General features: G+C 46.5%; 1 protein-coding gene across 7 annotated transcripts in view; it reads right to left on the reverse strand.

The window, feature by feature from the left end:
• Positions 1-12,628, reverse strand: part of VAV2 (vav guanine nucleotide exchange factor 2) — a 322,792-nt gene extending 310,164 nt beyond the window's left edge. For all 7 annotated transcript variants that reach the window (XM_030536040.1, XM_030536037.1, XM_030536036.1 and 4 more), the window contains exon 1: positions 11,335-12,628. In XM_030536040.1, coding sequence (XP_030391900.1) covers positions 11,335-11,538 — 204 coding nt within the window. In that variant the 5' untranslated portion in view covers positions 11,539-12,628. The remainder of the gene's footprint in view (positions 1-11,334) is intronic.
• Between the last annotated feature and the right edge of the window lie 8,785 nt (positions 12,629-21,413).

A 21,413-nucleotide genomic window follows, 5' to 3' on the forward strand; every position in this document is an offset into this window, starting at 1 on the left:
AGCACTCAGCTCCCTCACCACAAGCTTGACTTGCCACTGAGCAGTGGTCAGGAAGGTGATGTATAAACATGCACATTATCGTTGTCCTAGCCGTATAACTCACTAACTCCACTGCACGTATACACCAGGCTAGCAGCAGAGTAAGCATCAAATTCTGATTAACTTCTCAACCCTCTAACCAGCTAGTAAAAGTTAAGTATCGTAAGTGTTATTGGACGGACACTGTTTAACAACATTACTTTCTCTCTGTAGAAATATTATTAGATGGCCATTCAGAGCAAGAGGATTTCACCATAATGGTCAGGGAGGGCAGACAAGATAGCTTCTTTATAGCTGGACGAAGCGCTGGAAGAGGGCCTCAAAATACAGTCCCACCCCTGAAGAGCAACCAGGTTAAAAAAATAAATAAATAAATGGCACCTTCTTACACAAGAGATCTGTTTCCTGTGGGTATTTAAATCACTCTTGAGTCACGAAAAACAGAAAGTCCGTTTTCACTACTTTTTATTCCTCTTAGCCCTGGAGCAGACGGAGCCAACAGAATCCAGCTCACTCCCTCCGCCTTCTCGGGCAACAATTGTTTTATTACATTCCACTTGCAGGGTGAGTGCGTTCCACCTGGGCAGCCTCACGGCAGGCACAGACAGTGCCATTTGTGGGGGGGGCAGGGAACCAGCTGGCATGTAGCTTATTTATTCCTGGTGATAATACGATGCAGGAGAAGGAAAGAACTCAGGTCAGTTCTTGGGCTCAAGGTGGAGCGTGCAGAATTGGCAAGAAACAAACAACACCTTTTTCCACGTAAAACCGAGCATATCTGAACGAGAAGTCATGGGGATGCAGTAAACATGGGTATGTAACGCTATTTTACCATCATCTTTTGGAGCAGAAATGACCTGTAAGAAGCAGAGCATGAAGGAAAACCAGCAGGGCTAGGAAAGGGCAAGCCAGAAGGTAACAAACAGATGACTATACAGACCACGAGGTTCTAGATGGATCAGAAGACTATGAAAAAAAAACAAAGAACACTTTGGTTTCTGTATCACTGAAGAGGTCCAATTCTCTACCCAAACACTGAGACTAGGCCTTCACTGCCAGCCTATACCAGTTCAATACATTGCTATGGGGTGTGGAAAATCCACCTCCTGTGCAATGCAGTCATAGCAACTGAACTCCCGGTGTACACAGCACTAGGTTGACAGGAGGACTTCTACAATCGCCATAGTTGCTGCCGGTCAGGGAGGTGGAATATCTACACAGACAAGAGAAGTTCTCCCATGCACATAGGTAGCATCCTCCCTAAGCTCTGCAGCTGCACCGCTGCAGCATAGATAAGCCCTCAGAGTCAAAGATACACTTCATAAAACAAACTGATCCACCAATATTTAGCTTACCAGGGCAAGGCCGGCGGCAAGCTGAGAGTACTGCTACCTAGCTGCTTAATACTACACCTATGAAATATACACAGCACCAGCCAAGACAAAACATGCTCATGCAACTGCTCTTCTAATTCCTCTTCCCCACAACCCTGTTTACTGATCTCCTACACCTGGTGCATCTGGTCTTTCAAATTCTCAGCTCTTTTACCACATGTCAGAGTAGCATTTAGTGTTACAGGGCATCCAGGTTCTATACAATACAAACACCTTTCCCATTCAATGTCTATCGAATTCCTGCCAGCCAATAGGTTATTTTAAAAAAACATCCTTCTCTGTAATCTACCTCTCTTAACTATTCAGCCAATGAGGCTGTACTAATGCAGAGTTATATTAAATAACTAACATGACATGTGAAAGTCATTACAAGTACTGAAGCTATAAAGCTTTCAAGCAACATCTTTAAGTCCCAAACCCTTGTGAATAATTACTAGTGCCAAGTGTGCCGACATGCCTTGATCTTCCATGTATTGAATTTTTTTTAACTGCTCGCTTTGAGTTGTCCTAACAAATGAATGCTTAGATCATCAATAAGTAGGCCTTTGATAGCACATTATTTTACTTCTGTCTTCCAGAGAGAAGAGGAGCGGTGTGTTTTTCCAACAGTTCACTGCACACAGCGGGTTATTCTAATCTAATGGAGAAAGTTAGGTGTCTATTGGTCTTCCTATCAATAGATAAATGGCCAATAGTTTCATCATGTGGAATACATTCACTGGGCCTCGGCAGACTAGCAACAAACCACTACACATCGCAGGCCACAATTAATTACCTGCACATCTGGACGTGTTCTAAGACATAAACTTTTATAGGCCAACCATTATTGACATCTAACACACACCATGTGATTGAACCGTCTCTAGTATCCAGGTGATCTTTTATGCAATGGCAAAAATGAGCATATGTTCACCAAAAATAAAAGTAAAGGTCTTAACAGTCAAATACACAGAGAACCTGCAGCACCATGCGGTTTTGGATACCCAGCAGACTGGATGTTCAAGCCCTCAATGTGCACAAATCTATCACCTCCCTCAAGCACCTATGTATGTGTATATATGGACTTCAGCATCTTAGCAGCTATAACACCCCAGCCAGGAAACACATATGCTAAAGCAATCAGTACATTAGTGGGAAACATGCATTTTGATAATGATCAGTGACACGGAGCACTTACTTCCACAGAAAGACGTCTTTATTACCCTGTGATTATAATTAGTTGGCATCAATGTGATCACTGGAGATACTTAAGTACATAAAAGCAGGATCTTTGAACACTGAGCAAAGTTTCAACATTGCACTTGGGAAAAAGTTTAACACAAAACACTGACAAAACATGCTTTCCTTGACATGCTGGCAAAAATGACTGAACCTCAAAAGCAGACGCCAAATATATTCTTGCTGGCTTTTCTTGCCATAATTTCCTAGGTAAAACCAAAAATACCTACTACAGTCCTGGAGACTTAAAATTCCCTCTGTCCTACAGGACAGGGCTGATTTTATTGACAGGAACTCAGTGTTGTTCAACAGAATTCACCCTGCCAATCAGGAAATTCACTCAAGGACGAGAGAGGCCTGAAATGGCTAGGATAAGTCCTTTTGAGCAGGGTTCCTGTCCCAGGCGAGGTATTTTCAAAAGGCCCCCCATTTGTGAAAGGCGCAAAGAATTGTTCATGTTTGAGCTGATCCTGAAAAGTGACATTCAGGCAGGGAAAGGAGCACAGGAGTAAAGAGAACACAAGGCTGAGAAAGGACAGCGGAACAAGAGGCAGGCTACATCTCCAGGCCTTTATACCGCATTATGCTACCAGCAGAGCACTGCTATCAGCTTAGCTAACGCTGCTCAGGGAAGGGGTGTAGCTGTGCTGGCAGAAGAATTCCTCCTGTTAGCTTATACTCCATCTCCATGAAGGGGTTCTGCCAGCATAGCTATAACCCCCCCCCACACACACACACACACCCCAAGACTCAGTAGTTTAGCCAAGCCATAGGAGTTATGGAAACATTACAGTTATCGAAAGGCAGGAATCTCTGCTGCCAATTGGTTTCGTAACCAGTAGAGCTGGTCAGAAGTTTTCCAACAGAAAATGTTGATTTGTCCAAACTGAGACATTCTGCAGGAACACGTCCATTTCAATTATTAAGGAGGTGTAGGGGGTGGAAGGGGAGACAGCATTTCGATAAAGTTAATTTTACTGAAACAAAACATTTGGAATGACCCAAAACAAAACATTACACTACACAGGAAATTGCAACATTTCAGTTCAAAATGCTAAAATTTCCCATGGGACAGAGATACCAGTGCCCCACCAGCTCCAGCCACCAGTGGTGGATTAATGATTTTGCCACCCCTAGCCCTGAAATAATTGCCGCCCCCTCACCCCATATGAACTTGTTTTAGTTTTTTTACAAATTCGTTTGAACTAACATGAATCTAAATATCATTAAAATAAATTGAACATTTACAAGTTATTATAAACAAATTACAAATACAGCAGCCCCTCGCTTGAATGCATGTCTGCATAGTGTGATTTCGCTTATAATGCGGGACCACGCATGGATCCAAAACCCTGCGTTCAAGTGGGGGTCCGGTGCAGTTTAAGATTCTCAAAAGTATGTTTACTAAATGGAGTCGCACCGTCATTGGTGGTTTCAATACGCGCTATGATTGGTAGAATCACGGCATCACTGATGCCACGATTACAAAAATGCTGCTATTATAAATTTGCTGCCCCTGGCAATAATACGCCACTGTTAGCCACCAGTTTGCCAGGTGCATGGTTTGCCTTTCAGGGCAGGTAACATCAAGCTCAGTTGTACTTGAGTTAATGGCCTTGTTCAAAACCGGGGCATGGGGGGGAGGAAATGAAGCAATTGTGACCTTCTGGACAGAATGTCTCTTAAAGCTGCTTTCCCCCACATGGCTTTAAAACAACATTGTTGGAAGAAGAAGGGTTAACGTGCCAGCAGCTAACGGTATTAAAATGCTGCAGAGGCAGGATTCATTGTCTTCCCCCAGTATTTATTATTGTTACCTCCGCCTTGAGAGTAGAACTGACACCAATTGATACATTAAGGGATAGGCCTGTTTCATGGTATACTCTTTCTGCATCTCATGAAGCTTACGGACTCTCCCTACATGCCTTCTAGAGCAACCAACAATTACTCCCCACCACCAACCCCAAAGGCCTTATCTTGGCTAGGACAAGAAGCCATGACCAACATTGAGTTAACATATGTAGTAGGATTGAGTGGAACTTGGAGAAGAGGGACAGGTGACAGTAGGAATCTTGTTTGGTGCAACACCAGTGGCTCAGGAATCTGAGGTGGGCCAGAGTCAGGGCTGGCTCCAGGCACCAGCTTAGCAAGCAGGTGCTTGGGGTGGCCACTCTGGAGAGGGGCGGCACATCCAGCTATTAGGTGGCAATTCGGCGGACGGTCCCTCACTCCCAGTCGGAGCGAAGGACACCTCCCGCTGAAATGCCGCAGATCGTGATCGCAGCTTTTTTTTTTTGGGCTACTTGGGGTGGCAAAACCCCTGGAGCTGGTCCTGGCCAGAGTGCTCTCAAACACAGACCTCTTAGCATGTAACACTGGCATCTACGCAATCAGTAAAGATCTCTTTCCTACAACTGCCTGCTCACTACATCACTTATTGCTAATGAAAGAACAGACAGGTTGGTCATAGTCTGTCCCAGCAGGAGCTAAGATCAACCAGGAGCTGCTAACACATATCAGAAGCTATCTGCAGTCGAGGCAGAGACATGGCTGAAGTCATAGTAGCTTTCACATCCTCTTTTTTCCTAATCAAAGCCCACAAAGTGGTAGCATGCTGCTAAAAAAGGCTGGACTGCTAAAAAAACAAGCACTCAACATTCGGTCTGCTGATGCAATTACTGGAGTGGGCGAGTCTTAGGTGACAAGGTATCTGGAACCCCTTCTCCCACCTGCAGGGGAGTACAAGCAGTAACTATTTCCTTACCAAGGGCACAGCATCCAACGTAGTAGCATGTAACCTCAGCCAACAGCTCCCAACTTCTTCCATTCAAATAGATGTTCTTCAAAATCAGGAACATTAGCTGCTTCTGTAGTTCAGCTAATTTCACTTATTCATAATGAAGATACCTGGTGTGTATATATAGTGCTTTCCATCCATAGGTCAAAGTTGTTTTACAAAAGCATTACTACCCCCTTTTACAGATGGGAAAGTGAGGTGCAAGAGATGAAATGACTTGCCAAGATTGAACAGCAAGTCAGTGACAGAATTGGGATTCAAGCCTGCGTTTCTTCAACTTTCAGCCCTTTGACCAAGCCACTAGATCACAACTGTCCAGCCCTGCCTACAATTATTAGCAAACTATGGAACAAGAAAAGCAACTTCTAGACAGAAGCAATGGCAAAGTGGATTAGTTTTTTGTTCTTGTCCTCTTGAAGGACACCAAACATTCCCTTCATCCCTGAAAGTTCACAGAAAAGATCTATTAGACCAGGGTAGAACTTATAGCCTTCAACAGAGGATGTATCGGATATCATACAAGATCTTAACCAAGAGAACAAGCAGCTATTTCTATTTCAAATCTGGTTAATTAGATCAGAGTGTTTGCAAGATACTCCATGGGAAAGTCTGGATCAAAACCAAACCTACTCCCTGCCTGGCAAGGGAGCACCACACAGCTGATCCAGAGCCTCACTGAAGTAACAAGGGCTCTATGCTGGCACAGATGTTTGCCCACACAGAGCTCCTTGTGTAATTAGAACCCGGTTTGGTAGCTCACCTCTGACTAGCCTTTGCAAGAGCACGAGTACAAGTCAAGGTTTCCCTGTCAGGGAAAATTAACTGAGCCACAATCAAACTCGTGTGAAGTCAAACAATGTTACAACCAAGAAAAATTGCCAAGTTGTATCACAGGGCAGAGGCACTTATTTAATTTATATTTGGGTCAAAGACTTAACAAAATTACAAGCAAATCTAACCAGCAATAAAAATGCGAAACTCAACTAGCAGTTATCTTTCAAGCAGAAAATAAAACCTGTCTCCTTGTTTTAATTATGAAAAGAGCAACGGATACAAGGGAGCCAGCTGGAGTGTACAACTACTGCTCTATCCCAGACCCTGGAAATTAGCCACAGTGGCAGCAAAGATTACCACCGGGGAGGACGTGGAAAGCTCCAGGGGTTCTGGGAGGAGGGTCAAGGGAGGGATGATGAAGGAGGTCTGCTATAGAATTCCACCCAGGAGACTGAAGGATTTCAACCCTAGGGTTGCGGCAGCTGCTTGCATTTTGCAAACGAGGATGTCCCTTGCATCAGCTGGGTCTCCTGATTCAAATCCCAATAAATCCAATAGCAGTAATGGACAGATCAATAAGGATGGGAGGGGAAGGGGATTGAAGCCATTTTCTTACTTTCCACCACTTTGGACCTTGCTCCCGCAGCAATATGATTCGTTAACAGAAGTCAGGTCTCACCAAAGCCAGCCTTGCACCCAAGGCTGGCTCCAGGGGTTTTGCCGCCCCAAGCAGCCAAAAACAAAACAAAACAAAAACAAAAACAAAAAAACACAAAACCACCTTGTGATCGCGATCTGCAGCAACTCAGCGGGAGGTCCTTCGCTCCGAGCAGAAGTGAGGGACCCTCCGCTGAATTGCCGCCGAATACCTGAAAGTGTTGCCCCCCCTTCGGAGTGGCCACCTCAAGCACCTGCTTGATAAGCTGGTGCCTGGAGCTGGCCCTGCTTGCACCAATGTGCAGAACACAGCACTGACCATTGAGGCCTCTACTTAGCATGCCCTGGCTAGAAAGTTAGGGCTGACTAGGGTGCTGGCAAATCTTACCCTGGCCAGCAGCATCAGGGAACAAACCAAAGTCTCCGAGATGCAACATGAATGAGACAACCTGAGACCTTGGCCTGCAGAGCTGGCTTTTAACAAAGAGTCAGAATGAATATGCCCTGGCACCAACTCCACACAGCATCAAGGAGCAAAGCTTCTCCGGTCTGACTGACTGACTTTCTGCTATGAATGATTCCTTTGCCCAACAAGCACAGCACAGTATCAGGATGAAGCGATCCTCAACTAACCTTTCATCAGCACGGAACACAAGCAAGTCCTTGTTGCCTTTTACAAGGTTGTTTTTTCTGGTTTCCGAATAGGAGCTGACATACCAACTTCACAGTGTGTTCTCTGAGATACTTCTAATGGCTGCAGGTAAAAATAAATTCCACTGCTAATCAGCATGAAGGGGAAAGTCACAGACACCAGCATCCTCTGGATCAAAAAGCATTTCCTTTTCACCAAGACATAATTTCACTGCTGGCCTTTGAAACGAACTCTCACCACAGGCAAAATTCTGCCTCTTGTTCCACACCTGTGTAACCCTTTTTACATCACTGACGACGAGCAGGTGAAACCGAGGGCAGAATATTACCCTGCCTGCATTATGTCTACTATGAGTTTCTCTCTCCCCAGCATTTAAGGCGAAGTGGAAAACTTCTGTAAAAAGAAAGACACTGCTGACCTAACCAGGCCAATATGCCCTGTGTGCATGTCTGTATTTCAAATGCAGCATTTGGACAATCTGTTCCTTCTTTACTTAATTTTGTATGGCCCCATTGCCACAGTATCTGAGCCCCTTAGTCTATAATATAGTTAAACCCCCTCCCCCCAACACTCCTCTGAGGCAGGGCAGCACTGTTATGCCCATTGTACAGATGAGGAACTGAGACTAAGTGACTTGCCCAAGATCACGTCACAGGGGAAGTCTGTGGCAGAGCAGGGAATTAAGCATGTCTCCTGATTCCTAGGCTAGAGCTCTAACAGCCTTCCTTTGTCAAAGTCCTGTTACCTCCAATAGCTGACAGCCTCACAGACCCCCTAGAACACAGCAAGGAGAGGAGCAAGATGACCCTTGATCTATTTGGAGGTGTTTTGTGAAGTCACTAGCTGCCCTTGGAAAATCACTAGTTCCTGCATGCAGAAGCTGGCAGGTACCCATCTAACCCCAAAACCACTGATGTGAGTGGAATGGGCTTTGGATCGGGTCTTAAGTGAAAGAGGAAATGGTTTACAAGTCCTTTGGTTACGATGGACATCCAGGTTTTCTAATCTTATCAGTTTTAAAGATTTAAAAACTTAAAATGTTTTTGCTTTAAAGAGTACTTTGCAAGTACAACTAGAAAAGCAGGGTACTTTTAGACTAAAAAGTAGGACCATTTTAGTCAGCTGTGTGTAGTTTTACTTGAATTTCCAGAAATCACAAATTCCCATAGCTTCCAGTAATTTCATCAGGCGTAGTAGGTTCTCGACAGCTCCAAAAGCAGCCATTAACTAGATATCGAACTCCTCTATAGCCCCAGCCTCACAAAGCAGACAGCGGCCAGAACTAAGGTGTCAATAAGTTACTTTACAAACACCCAGAGGTCTCCTATATTTCAGCTATCTGTAAATCATTTTAGGCCAACTCTGAATTCCACACACAGTCGATCTGGAACTGAAAGTGTACTTGGAGGGCGGTAATGTTTCCTTAAAAGAAAAGAATTCAGAGTGTGTCACCCTCAGGGTGTTCTAAGAACACACAGATCACTACATTGCGCAACTAGATGTTTCCTCCAAACATAAACTATGGCTAAGAGATCAAACACTGAAATCAGATTCTTAGAAAGGCCGTTTGATCAGTTTATAACGCAGACACAAACAGGCAGTCTGACTTTGTTGTTATATTTTGGGAACACCACATTTGGCTTTACTTGCTTAATTGATGAGTCCTATTTACCAGAACCGACCTGCAGAGTCTTATTCTTCCTTATAAGGGTCTCCCCACCCAGAGCAGTTTGCAGGATCAAGGCCTTGGGCTCTACCTGAGGAAAGACTTACATAGGTGGTCAGCCTTAACTGAATGGGACTATTCATCTGCATAAACAGGACTACTAACAGGGGCAGCTCCAGGCCCCAGCACGCCAAGCGCGTACTTGGGGCAGCAAGCCACAGACGACGCTCTGCTGGTCGCCGCGAGGGCGGCAGGCACGCTGCCTTCGGCCGCTTGCCTGCGGAGAGTCCGCTAGTCCCGTGGCCTGCAGGAGGTTCGCCGAAGCCGTGGGACCAGTGGACCCTCCACAGGCAAACCGCCGAAGGCAGCGTGCCTGCTGTGCTTGGGGCGGCAAAATGCCTAGAGCAGCCCCTGACTACTAATATGTAAAGTTAAGCAAGTGCTTAAATCTTTGCAGAACCGAGAGTAAGTTTGTACTCAACACAAAGTTCTTGAATTTTGATTGAAAGTGCACAGGGCAATCAACAGTTTTTCAGTATTTCCTTAAAACGTACAAGTTATTATAGGCAAGAAGTCACAACAGCTGAAAACATTACTAGAAAATATATAGCAAAACCCACTCATGCAACAAATACAAAGGCAGTCCCAGGATAGAGAGGATGGTTGCAGTGCACCCATTTAGGACTCAGGATGACCTGCTATTTATCTTTGAGAGTTGTCAAGTTGAATTTACGTTTGGAAAAACCATCACACCCGGATACCCTTGCTACCAATAACATTCCCTTGCTTTTGTTACCAGTAAAACCTGAGGTTATTAGAACAGGCCACATGTTTAATATCTACTCATCAACATATAGGCTACTCGTTTATTTCCACAGTTAGCTAAGTGTGGACAGCAAAGGCAGAGGAGCCAGCTTCATTTGTGTTTCTAGTCAATTTCATTCTCTGGTTTCCCATGCACTTCTAGAGCAAATACCACAAATGCTTAGATTGTAAAAACCTAAAGAAAATATTTTTTTTAAAAACAAACAAAAACAAAAAACATTTTTCAGTAAAATAAAAAAAATCTGGAAACATTTCTGGTTCTGATCATTTTTGTAAGACTTTTTTTTCAAGTTCAAAACCCTTAAGATCCAGTCTTGCCGTGCAGCAGGACCACTGAACCTGTGCACAATCCCAGTGGCATCTCTGGTGGATCGCTGCGTACACCCACACAGATCTGATTGCAGAATTTGACCTATAACTACTTGACAGAGCCCCTTTAACAGATGAGCCTTAAAAAGGATCATAGAGGGTTATGATACCCTTTGGTCCCAATCCTACTGTGTAATCTGCTAGCACAAATGCCTGATCCGGGGGGGGGGGGAATCCCATCCCCATTGGCACTGCACAGGAGTAGGGACCCATCATCAGATTGCTCTGCCAGCTGGGGGAGGAAGCTATGCTATCATGCTATGGTTAAAACAGCATTTAACAGAGTTTTGTAGAATTCTTCTCACCCAGGGCAAGTCATTTTATTTATTTGTGTCAGACGAGTAAGATCATGGTTTGGTTTGGTTTTTTAAAATCATGGTAGAAGGTGGCGAGATTTTGTCTCTGGGCTAGTAAGTGTTTAGGGCAGTGTTTGAAGCCCAGTCTCATTCTCTGAAATACCAACCTTAAAGGGGCACTGTCACCTTAAAACCAAAACCATTTCCATCTGAATTTTGTACACCAATTAATTACATGAAACACCTAACAGAGCTATGAACGAAGGGAGACTGGAGGTGGAATCCTTCCATTTGCCAGTTTGTTTACTTTTCTATAATTCACCATTTCCCATGGACGCACACTTTCCACTCTTTTTGTGGGTCTGTCACACAGCAACAAGGGAAAGATACTTTTAAAAAACAGAAATGTGATTCTCGAGCCGCACCAGTTAGCAAGAGGTGGGGATGGACTCAAGGGCTGATCTAGGACCTGAAGCTACTTTTAATGCAGTTTTTTGTTGTTTTTTTTTTTGGTTAACTGACTAGATTCAAGCTGATGGTGCCCCATTAAGGGTGTTAATGCTAATCATCCCCACCTGGAGTATTTTCTGGGTGTCTAATATACATGGCTTCCTTCAAATATTATCTGCATCCCAGTCTCATTTTACCTGTGACATCTGTGGCCTGAAATTGATGTCCTTGAGATCAATAGATCCAGGTGACAGGTTATGAAGCAGCTGGCAGAGCAAGACTCCATCTCTCAAAGCCTGAGCCAGGTCAAACACAACAGCTGAGGGCCAGACCACCCTGTGGTTCGGGGGTAAAACTTTACAGTCGATCAGCCAGCGGCCACACTGCCTCCACTCCTCCATGGTCCTTCAGGGAAACGGATTCTTCGGGGGGGGAGTTGTCCTAGATGAGTTGCCAGCGGTTCCAGCCCCAGCTCCTGTTCATTGAGGACACACACACACACACCGCAGCAGTTCCTCCTCCTCCTCGGATCTGGAGGCTCCTGGGTTAGTTTCGAATCTTCCCTTTGCAAGACCGTAAAGCGCTATTGCTCCTTCCCATTTTGATGCGCAGCCAGTGCGGGAAGCGGCGGGGGTGGGGGGACCGACACTTCCAAGGCTCCGTTTTATCACTCCCCGGCGGGATTTTGGCAGCGTTACTTCTTTCCTATAAACTGCTCCATAGATCCCAGCTCAGCGGCTCCTTTCAGCATCTCTTCCCCCACACGCTGGGTTCGGCTCTCTCGTCCAGCTCCAGCTCCAGCCAGGAAAGGAGAGAGACGCGCGTGGGGGGGGGAGCTAAGAACCCACTCCCGCCGGCCCCCTCCCCTCAGGTGGCTCCTGCTCGCGGGGGAGGGTCGCTGGTCTCTCTCCAGCCTCCCCCTGGAGTTGCTGGACGTCCCCTGCCCACTTTTCAATGGGGCTTTGTCTGGGGCTCCCCGGCGGGCTGCCGCCGTCCCGAAGTGGGTTCACGTGGCGAGCCAACAAAGCCCCGCTACCCGGGGCGAGGGAGGGAGGCACCCGGCCCTGGGGCTCGGCTCTGCGGCTTCCCGGCGCTGGACAAGGCAAAGAAGAAGAAATCCGCCCCGCCCGCCCCCTCTCTCCGGAGAAAGCCCCGCAGCGCAGCGCACTCTCGATCGCCCCCTTCTCTCGAGCTGGCTGGGGGTGCAGGGGACCCCCCTCTCTCTCCTCCCCCCGAGGAGGGGCGGCGGGGATCCGCGGGCAGCGCTGTCCCAGCCACAAAAGCGCCCCCTCCCCTCTGCTCCGGGGGGGCTGCAATCCGGCAACTCTCCCTGGCAGGGGGCGGCGGGAGGCAGACAAAGAGGCAGACGCGCCGCGGAGATACAATGTGTCCTCCCTTGGCGAGGAGCGGCCGCGGCTCCCGCGTCCCTTCCTCCCCTCGGGGTCCCCGCAGGGCTGGCCGGGGGCGGCAGCTGACCCCTGCCTGCTCCGGTCCGATCTGCCGCCCGGCTGCAGCTCACGGCTGGGGAGCAGGAGGAGGAGCTCGGCGGCGACTCCGCTCCCCTCCCCTCGCACAACTCAACTTCCTCCCCTCGCAGGAGGAACCTGGCGTGGGGGTCAGGGGCAGCCGGGGTGGGGCCCCCTCCAGGCCGCCCCTGGCAGGACCAGGGCCGCGCTGCCCGGGGGGGCTGGGCCTGCCCCGGCGGAGTCTCTCCCCACGGGGCGCTGGGGGGCACGGAGCGGCTGGGAGACTCCCCGCTGCTGACACTGATGTTGTAAGACACAGGGTCAGGCCTGGCGCGGATGAGTTATATTTTTTGGCGTTAAATGTTTCCATGGAAACATTTAAAGAGATACTTCCCAGGGAAGTCACAAACCCCAGGTCACCTTCTCCCTAACAACGTTTCCCATCCATTGCAGGTCCCTGCCTGGGACTAGTGGCCTGGCACTGGTTTAAAATTCGGCGCATGCTTAAGTACCTTGTTGCAGGGGCCTAGATTATTCACTCCTCACCTTCACTTTTTACCATTCATGTTGTTTGTTCAGGGGTGTGTTTCTATAGCCCTTTTCTGGGCCTGGGAGAATCAACACAGGCTGGTCAGTTTCAGCTCTGATTTTTCAATCAGTTTCACTTACTCATTTGTAAAACGGTGTATCCTAGCCCAGTGGTTCTCAAGCCCCAGGCTGCTTGTGGCCCAATCAGCACACAGCTGCAACCCCTTTGACATCCTCAGGGCCATACAGGTAGCAGATATATAGTGTGTGGCTATGGCCCACATAACACAGAGAGAGCTACATATGCAACTCACTATGGTAAACAGGTTGAGAACTACTGACCTCCAGGAATCAACCAAGATCAGGGCATGATCAGGCTAGATGTTGCAGATACACTTGAGAAGGAAAAGAAGGCAGTGTTATTATCCCATTTTACAGATGGGAACTGAAGCAGAGAGCGAGACCAGATTTTCAGAAGTTCTCAGTCCCATTTAGAGACTAAAATAAGCAGTCAGTTTTTCAAAAAAAGATCAGTAGCAGGGGTGCTGACTGGTTTTGAGCCTCTGACCGTACATGTCACCGTAGGAGCCCTGGAAATTTGGCCATAAGTGGTTTCCTCAAGATCAAACTGAGGTCTGTGATGGAACCAGGAGGCAAAGTCCCTCTAATCTTATCTTTGGGTTGTAAATACTGCAGGGAAATGTTTAACCCAAACAAAAAAGCATTCATTAACTTTTGAACAATGTTCATGGCAACCCTTCTAAAAGCCAGGATCTAGTTATTTATTACGAAACTACACTCTCAGCCTTAAACTCCTTGGGGGCATCCTCTAAATTTCACCTGTAATCTTCTGCACACTCTCCCATCCCGAGTCAGACAAGCACAGTTTAGACAAACCTTTTTTATTCTGTTTTTTGTCCCTTCCCAGAGAGCTTCTCTCTCCTTTAATTGCTATCCAGTGTTTCTACAGGAAAAATGGAAGCTTTGGAATGGATAGTGAAGTGAACAGGAACTATTCATCCGCTTGTCAGAGAAATGCAATGATAACCTCTCAAATGTATTCAAGTGCAGACACAGAAGGAGGAATTTTTCTTCCAGCATGATCCAACAGGGGAAGAAGAACAGCACTACAGAAGGCTGAACTATTATTTAATTTCCTGTGAGCAAATTTCTTATGGCCTAAGACACTGGTTACCTGGCTGCTCCTGGTATGTTATTTATCAGACGGTGTATGATAGCTGGTTTGCCCTGGCAGAACAGAGATATACTAAAGGCTCAGAGGGAGCAACATATCAGTTTGTATATACATTTCATATTCAGAGCTGCACCCCGCTCTGGGGTTAGGCAAATATGTGCTGTGTAGACTACAGTATGGAATTTCTAATGCCCCAGTAACATGATTTCTTAGAGCAGCTTTCAGGTTCTTTTTGTTCTTTGTCATGGTTTTCACTGCACAATGCGAGAGCTCTATCAGCACCAGCTGGGCAAGAATCATGTTACATCAAGGGTCCATTTGGCTCAGTGTGTACTATACTGCTTCATGAGATCGGTTCTGGAGGTGGAGGACCACCGCTCAGTGTATACATGTATATATGTAATGCCTCTAGCTAGATCTTGGCTTTTCACTGCTTCATAAAAAGTGTGCTTTGCTTCTGGACACTTAGGAGCAATCACTGCATCTGCAAAGCTCGCATCTGCGTACAAGGTGCAGCTCCAGGCTAGTTCCTCACCTACCTCTGCAACAATAAAAAGGACTGCTAGCCGAGGTATTTTGATAACAGCTAAACTCCTTCAAGGCAAACCAAAGAAAATAATGCACATCCGCCATATACTTTGCAATTACTTTATGGGTATGTTTTAAAATAGACAAAATATTTCAAGCAAAGCACTGGAGAACTGCACCTATGGTAGGTGCTGTTTGCATGCGCCTAAGCTGAGAAGCAGCCTTTATAAATTATACAAGAGTGGGTTCAGTTCTGTGATAGATCTTCTTCCCCTCTGCCTATTGGCAGTGTTAGGAGTGATAGCTAGCATTAAATTTCTTACTGAGCCAACTGCTGGAGGCCTTTCACAGACAGATGCTTATCTGCTGTCCTCTACTGGAGACAGAATGTTAATATTTGTATTGCCTCCAGTGTACTGTTACCTTCCCATCCACACTGGCTAAGCCTATAGAGATTATTATCTTCAAGGAGACATTAATTGTAATAATATTTTGGCTTTTCATCCCAAGGTGCTCCCCTATCTATATACAATACAACTTACCTGCAGCCACCTCTGTGGTGGAGCATAACAGCATGCTGCACACTAGTGCAAGAAGGGAGTATTTTGGCTGGGAAAAGCAGTAGGTTTGTTTTTTTTAAAGCAGCAATAGGACTTATTAACCAAGCAGTGCAGGGGCGACCTGGGTTCCTTTTAAAATCATACACAGAGAAAAGTGCATGGAATTCAACCATTCCATCTCGGAACAATAAAAGACTAGAACTGACCCTGCTGCAGTTTGAACAAATGATTTCAGGGAGTATTTTAAACCTGGATCTTAGAGCATAAAGCCTCCTCTAACTTAATCGGGCCTTTCTAGTGATAACTGTGAGAGCCTCCTATAGCTAGAAGACCCCATGAAGTCGGCTGCAGACCTTACTAGAATACTTTATAGAGAAGCATTAGATACCATGGTAGTGGCTCTGCAGAAACCCTAAAAGAGATAAATTAGATGGAAGTGCATGAACTGGCTAATCTGTATGTATTAACACTGCCATCTTCTGGAGGGAACTGGAAGTGCACTGATTTATCATAACCTTTATACTGCTAAAGCTAATGGCGATTCTTTTGGCTCAACTGTTAGGGGCCAGCATTTTGGGGAACAAAAGGATCTACGCTTGCTGTCACCGTGATGTTCAGAGGGGCCAGACCTGCAGCAATCAAACAGCTCTGAAGCTGCAGGTGCCCAATGAGTTGCTGCAGTAGATTTACTTAATTCCCTGACTCACGTTGTTTTTGTTGACTAGAATAACTGGCTATTTTATAAAATATGGTTGTGAGCCATATATAACTTCTGAGACTAGCCGCTGCATGCCAGTTATCACTATTTCTCGGTCAACAGGGTGTCCCATGCCTAGGCCGTGTGGGAGAGGGACGCTATGGAAGGGTCTGGCTGCCTCTTCTCTCAGCTTCCTGGTCGCTGGCTCCCCTAGTTCGGGGTGCTGCTCTGCTAAGCTGTCACAGATCAGCATACCCACTAGGTGCAGGCAAGAATTGTACCCAGCTTCACCACTGCTGCAATGTGTCTGGTCTGCCTGCACAAGCACCCTCCATAGCTACTGTTAGCCTCTCGTCCCTCTCCCTTGCTCCTATCCGTGGAGAAGCTACACATGACTAGGTTCTTATAAATTCCAAGGCCTGAAGGAACCATTGTGCTCATCTAGTCTAACCTCCTGTATAACATGGGCCATAAAACATCTCCAAGTAATTCCTAGAGCAGAGCTTTTAGAAACATCTCATCTTGGTTTAAAAATTCTTGGTGATGGACAATGCACCACCACCCTTGGTAAATTGGTCCAGTGGTTAATTACTAATGCTGCAACTGTCACTGGGGTATAGAGATGGCACTTCCCTTCCAACATCATCACCCTTTTTCATGGATACAGTCATATTAATACCTTTCACCCACAGCGCTCTGCCTTATGATCAGAGAGTAAATGAACTAAAGCTGGATAGCACATCATGCTCTTAAGGGGTAGAGTAGACAGGGTTGCATAGTACTGTAATATAGTGTAACAAGTCAGGAGAATGGAGAGGCTAAGTCATTTATAGGGAAAGAAAAATAGATGCTCTGTAACATTCATAGAATATCAGGGTTGGAAGGGACCTCAGGAGGTCACCTAGTCCAACCCCCTGCTCAAAGCAGGACCAATCCCCAGACAGATTTTTGCCCCAGATCCCTAAGTGGCTCCCTCTAGGATTGAACTCAGCCCTTGGGTTTAGTTGAAAGACATCAAAGTTTCCTTTGGAGAATGGGAGTTAGGCATTTGCTGACATCAGAGTGGTGTTTGTCCGTGTAATACCTATTGCTGTTCTAAAACATTTACTTGAGAAGTGCACTTGTTGGCAGACTATGCAAGGATTCAAAGAGGACAAGGGGAGGGTCACATAGACAGACAGAGACAGCAGCTGACTTTTGGAGGCCAAGAGCTTTCAATTCTTCTTCTTTTGTTAGCTTTGCAACTTAATCACTTCAGTTACTGCGGGGGTTAGTTTGCTGTGGGCTCGATGATGACGCCACCACTAGAGCTTTGGAGAAGCTCGAGATACCTTGACCATGCCAAAAAATAAATCTGGATCCACTAAAGATTCTGCATTTTGCTCTCAAACTCCCACGAGCTGGAACATGAGCCAGTCTGCTTTCTCTTCCATGCTAGTAGGAGGCACAGACCTGATTTCACAAGCACTGTCAGAATATTTGAATGGGAACATTTTTGCAGGTTCATTCATTCCTTTTCTTCTCCTTTCTTTCTCAGGTCAACACTTTTGGATGCAGGCAGGAAGTGTAGAGTAGTAATGTATCCCTATTTGTTGGAAATAACAAGGTATTTTTTGAAATATGTAAATGAAAGCCACATGTGAAGGGGATGGTAGCTAGCAAAATGGGGTCTTGGTCCATGATTCGGGCCCCTAGATCCTATGGTAATAGAAATAAATAATAATCTATTTGTCTAATAATTTCATGCATCAGATATTTAGCAAAATGTTCAATGGCATTTTAGCCACAAGAGATGTGAAGTGTGAGAGTTTAAATTTAGCATCATCAGCAGGGTAAAAATAGCTAGCCCTAAGAGAAATTACCTCCTATGTTTGCCAAAAATATTACAGTTAAGAAAAACATAAGCATTAAAAAATATGGAAATGAACAATTAAGAGAGGGTAGATAACTATTTGGTTACACTCACAGTTCATACAGGTTCTTAAACAAGCGTACATTTGTAAATTTCACACTGAATATTCCAAACATAACCTTAACTCTGACCTCCAATCCTTACTCAGCTTCAGTCAATAACTAAACATCCTCTGACACCCAACTATGGGTCATTGTATACATTTCCAATATTGGCTATAAACTCCCATAAGTGACACCCATTACACAAGGCCTAGTCTTCAACCTTCTGTTCACCTACTCACCAAGAATGTAAAAGGTTGTTATAAAGAGAAGGGTGATAAATTGTTCTCCCTAACCACTGAGGACAGGACAAGAATGTAATGGGCTTAAACTGGGAGATTTAGGTGAGACATTAGGAAAAGATTCCTAACTCTAAGGGTAGTTAAGCACTGGAGCAAATTATCTGTGGCATCTCTGTCACTGGAAGTTTTTAAGAACAGGCTAGACAAACTCCTGTCAGGGATGGTCTAGATAATACTTAGTTCTGCCTCAGTTCAGGGGACTGGACTAAATGACCTATCGAGGTGCTTCCCAGTCCTACATTTCCTATGATTATTAGCCAGAGACACCAATATCTTATACAGCCAGAGAGACATTTTCCCATCCCAACTATGCACTGTGGTCAAGGGACAACCACATCTTACAACATGGTCTTCTTCATATTCAGCCCCAAACAACATCTTTGCTCTCATCCACTATGAAACAGAAAACCACTAAGAAAGGAAGGGAAGTCTTGTTCTGAAAACATTTGATTGGATTCAGTTCCTGGTTCAGCTACAGACTTCCTGCCTGCCCTCAGGCAAATCACTTAGTCTTTGCCTCAGCTCCCTGTATGTAAAATGGAGCTATTATTCCCTTTGTCCGCCTTGTCTGTTTAGACTGTAATCTCTCTGGGTCAGGCATTGTCTCTCACAGTGTGCATGTACAGCACCTAGCGCTGATCCCAGCTGGAGTTTCAAGGTGCTGCTAAAATACAAATAAAGAATCATAAAACCCAATTCACCCCAGTCAACCTCTTTCTGTGCACTGGGAATCCTATTATATTTTCCTACTTATCCTCCTGTTAGGACACAGAGACTGCATCTCCTCCTTGCAACTCTCGTGATTTTATTGCTAGTCTCACAATATGCCATGTTTCCCTTAAAGCTCCAGCTTCTGCAATCAGTTGATTGCCTGATAATCTCCAGTTTCATTTTTAAATAGCAGTACATTTCCAGCTCTTGTGGTTGTGAAACAAAGCTTAAAAGCCATGAACCCTAAAGGCCTCATCAGCAAATAACAAGAACCTCACATTTATTATTTTAAAACCTCATGATTTTTATAACAATCTCACGATTTTTGAGGACCTGACTCTTGATTTTCAAACACTTGGGGTTGGCCATGCTGCAGCAGGTGGTCAGATGAGATCATAACAATGGTCACTTCTGGACTCATAATCCATGAATCTTCAAGACAGAGATTATATATGCACTATCATCCAGTCAGTCTGATTGGCAGCCAACCTTCGAGTACCCTGCCAATCTAATCAGGCTAGTGCATAACTTATTTCCTGTAAGAGAAGAGAAAGGAGTCTGCAAGTCTGAGATGCATTGCACTGGTAACAGCTACCCATCAACAGACTAAAATCACTGCTTTTATGTTACAATTGTTATTACCTATGTATACCCAGGAATGGTATTGCTGCCCTGGTTGCACTTAGTTGCCTGCCATGTGTGCTGTGCTGTTTCAGCAATCAGGAATGTCCAGCTGTCTGGTGAGAGTGGCATTTGCACACTACAGATGTGTCTCTTGCAGCTTTACCAACTCTCACAATATTTTTCTTAAAGCCCCAGTGTAGAGAGGGTTCGTCAGGGTCGTCCGTTTCCGGGGCGGCCGGGAACCACACTGCCTCCCTCAGTCCTTGCACAGCCCCTTGGGGAATCAGTCAGGCCGCAGGAGTCCTGGTTCAAGCCGTCTGGCAGGGGCTGGGCACACACAGGTAACAATTAACAGATAACTAGCCCAGGCCCTGGGTCAGGGAGGGGCAGTAAAGAGCCACAGCTCAGGCCCTTAGGCAAGGGCTGAACAAACCCAGATACCCGTTAGCCGTTAATAAGCCAGGCCCTGGGTCAGGGTGGAGCAGTAAAGAGTCAAGGCTCAGGCGCTCAGGCAGGGGCTGAGCAAACCCAGATGAATAGCACACTCAGACTTCAGGCTCTGAGTGGCCTGGGAGAGGGGGAGAGTGCCACTCATGTAGTGGGTGGCAGTGGGGGACACAGGCCCTCCCACTCCACTGCGTCCCAGCCCGGGGCCCTAGCAGCGGCAGAAGACCCACTGCTATGTCAGCGGGGATCCTGACCGCAACACACTGACACAGGTTCTGCCTGTGTTGCAGCCAGACTAGGGTCACCTGCCCCCAGGCTACTTCCCAACTCCCCTCTGGAGATACCTCGGTCAAGGTGGGGTCCTCCAGGGGGTTGATCACCATTGGATCCTCAGGTAGCTGGCGAGGGGAAGGCTCGGGGTCTCTTCAGGGTAACTGGCGAGGGGAAGGCTCAGGGTCTCTTCAAGGTAGCTGGCAAGGGGAAAGCTCGGGGTCTCTCCCACATGCTGGTCCGCGTTGAATATCGGCCTATTAGGCCAGTCTCTAGGTCTGTTGCTGGAGTCTCCCCAGCGGGAGCTGGGCCAGAGGTGTCCGGCTTCTCCAGCAGCTGCCTCTTAAATGAGCTCTGGGGTTGAGCTCTTATATTGCCTGTCCTGCCTCTGACCCTCTAGGGGGCAGGCTTAGAGTGCTCTGGCTCCGCCCACTCTCGTGTCCGTCCCACTCCGGGGCACCGGGAAACCATACAGCCTCCCTACACCCAACTTCTGGAGTCATGTGAATCTCAGCTTTCAGTCTAAAAACACATAATCTAGCCCTCAAGACTGTAGAGAAACACTTGAAAATGTGACCCGAGTGAAAAGCAAATAAAAAGCGTCCCAATTTTATTATTTTTAAGTCACATCGGGGCACGAAGGGACTTGCTGCAACACAACCCAGTGCATCAAAACTCCAAGAGACTCTGAGCGGAGTGGGGCTCGTGGTGCCACAAGCAGCACCATGCACCCTGCAAGGCAACCAGGCTCCCCAAAATATGGAGCGCAATGAACTGCGTAGAGCACAATGGCAACGCCAGGCCCCACACCATGCACAGGGGCAGGGGGCAGCGCCAGGCACCACAGTGCACAGGGGAACGGGGGAGGGCTGGGCACCATACAGCGCACAAGGGCAATGGGCAGTGCCAGGCCCCACACAGAGGCACAGGGCAGGGCCGGGCACCGCACAGAGGCACAGGGCAGGGCCGGGCACCGCACAGCACACAGAGCAGGG

This window comes from Gopherus evgoodei, chromosome 16 (genome assembly GCF_007399415.2).
Source record: "Gopherus evgoodei ecotype Sinaloan lineage chromosome 16, rGopEvg1_v1.p, whole genome shotgun sequence".
Taxonomy (NCBI): Eukaryota; Metazoa; Chordata; order Testudines; family Testudinidae; genus Gopherus; species Gopherus evgoodei.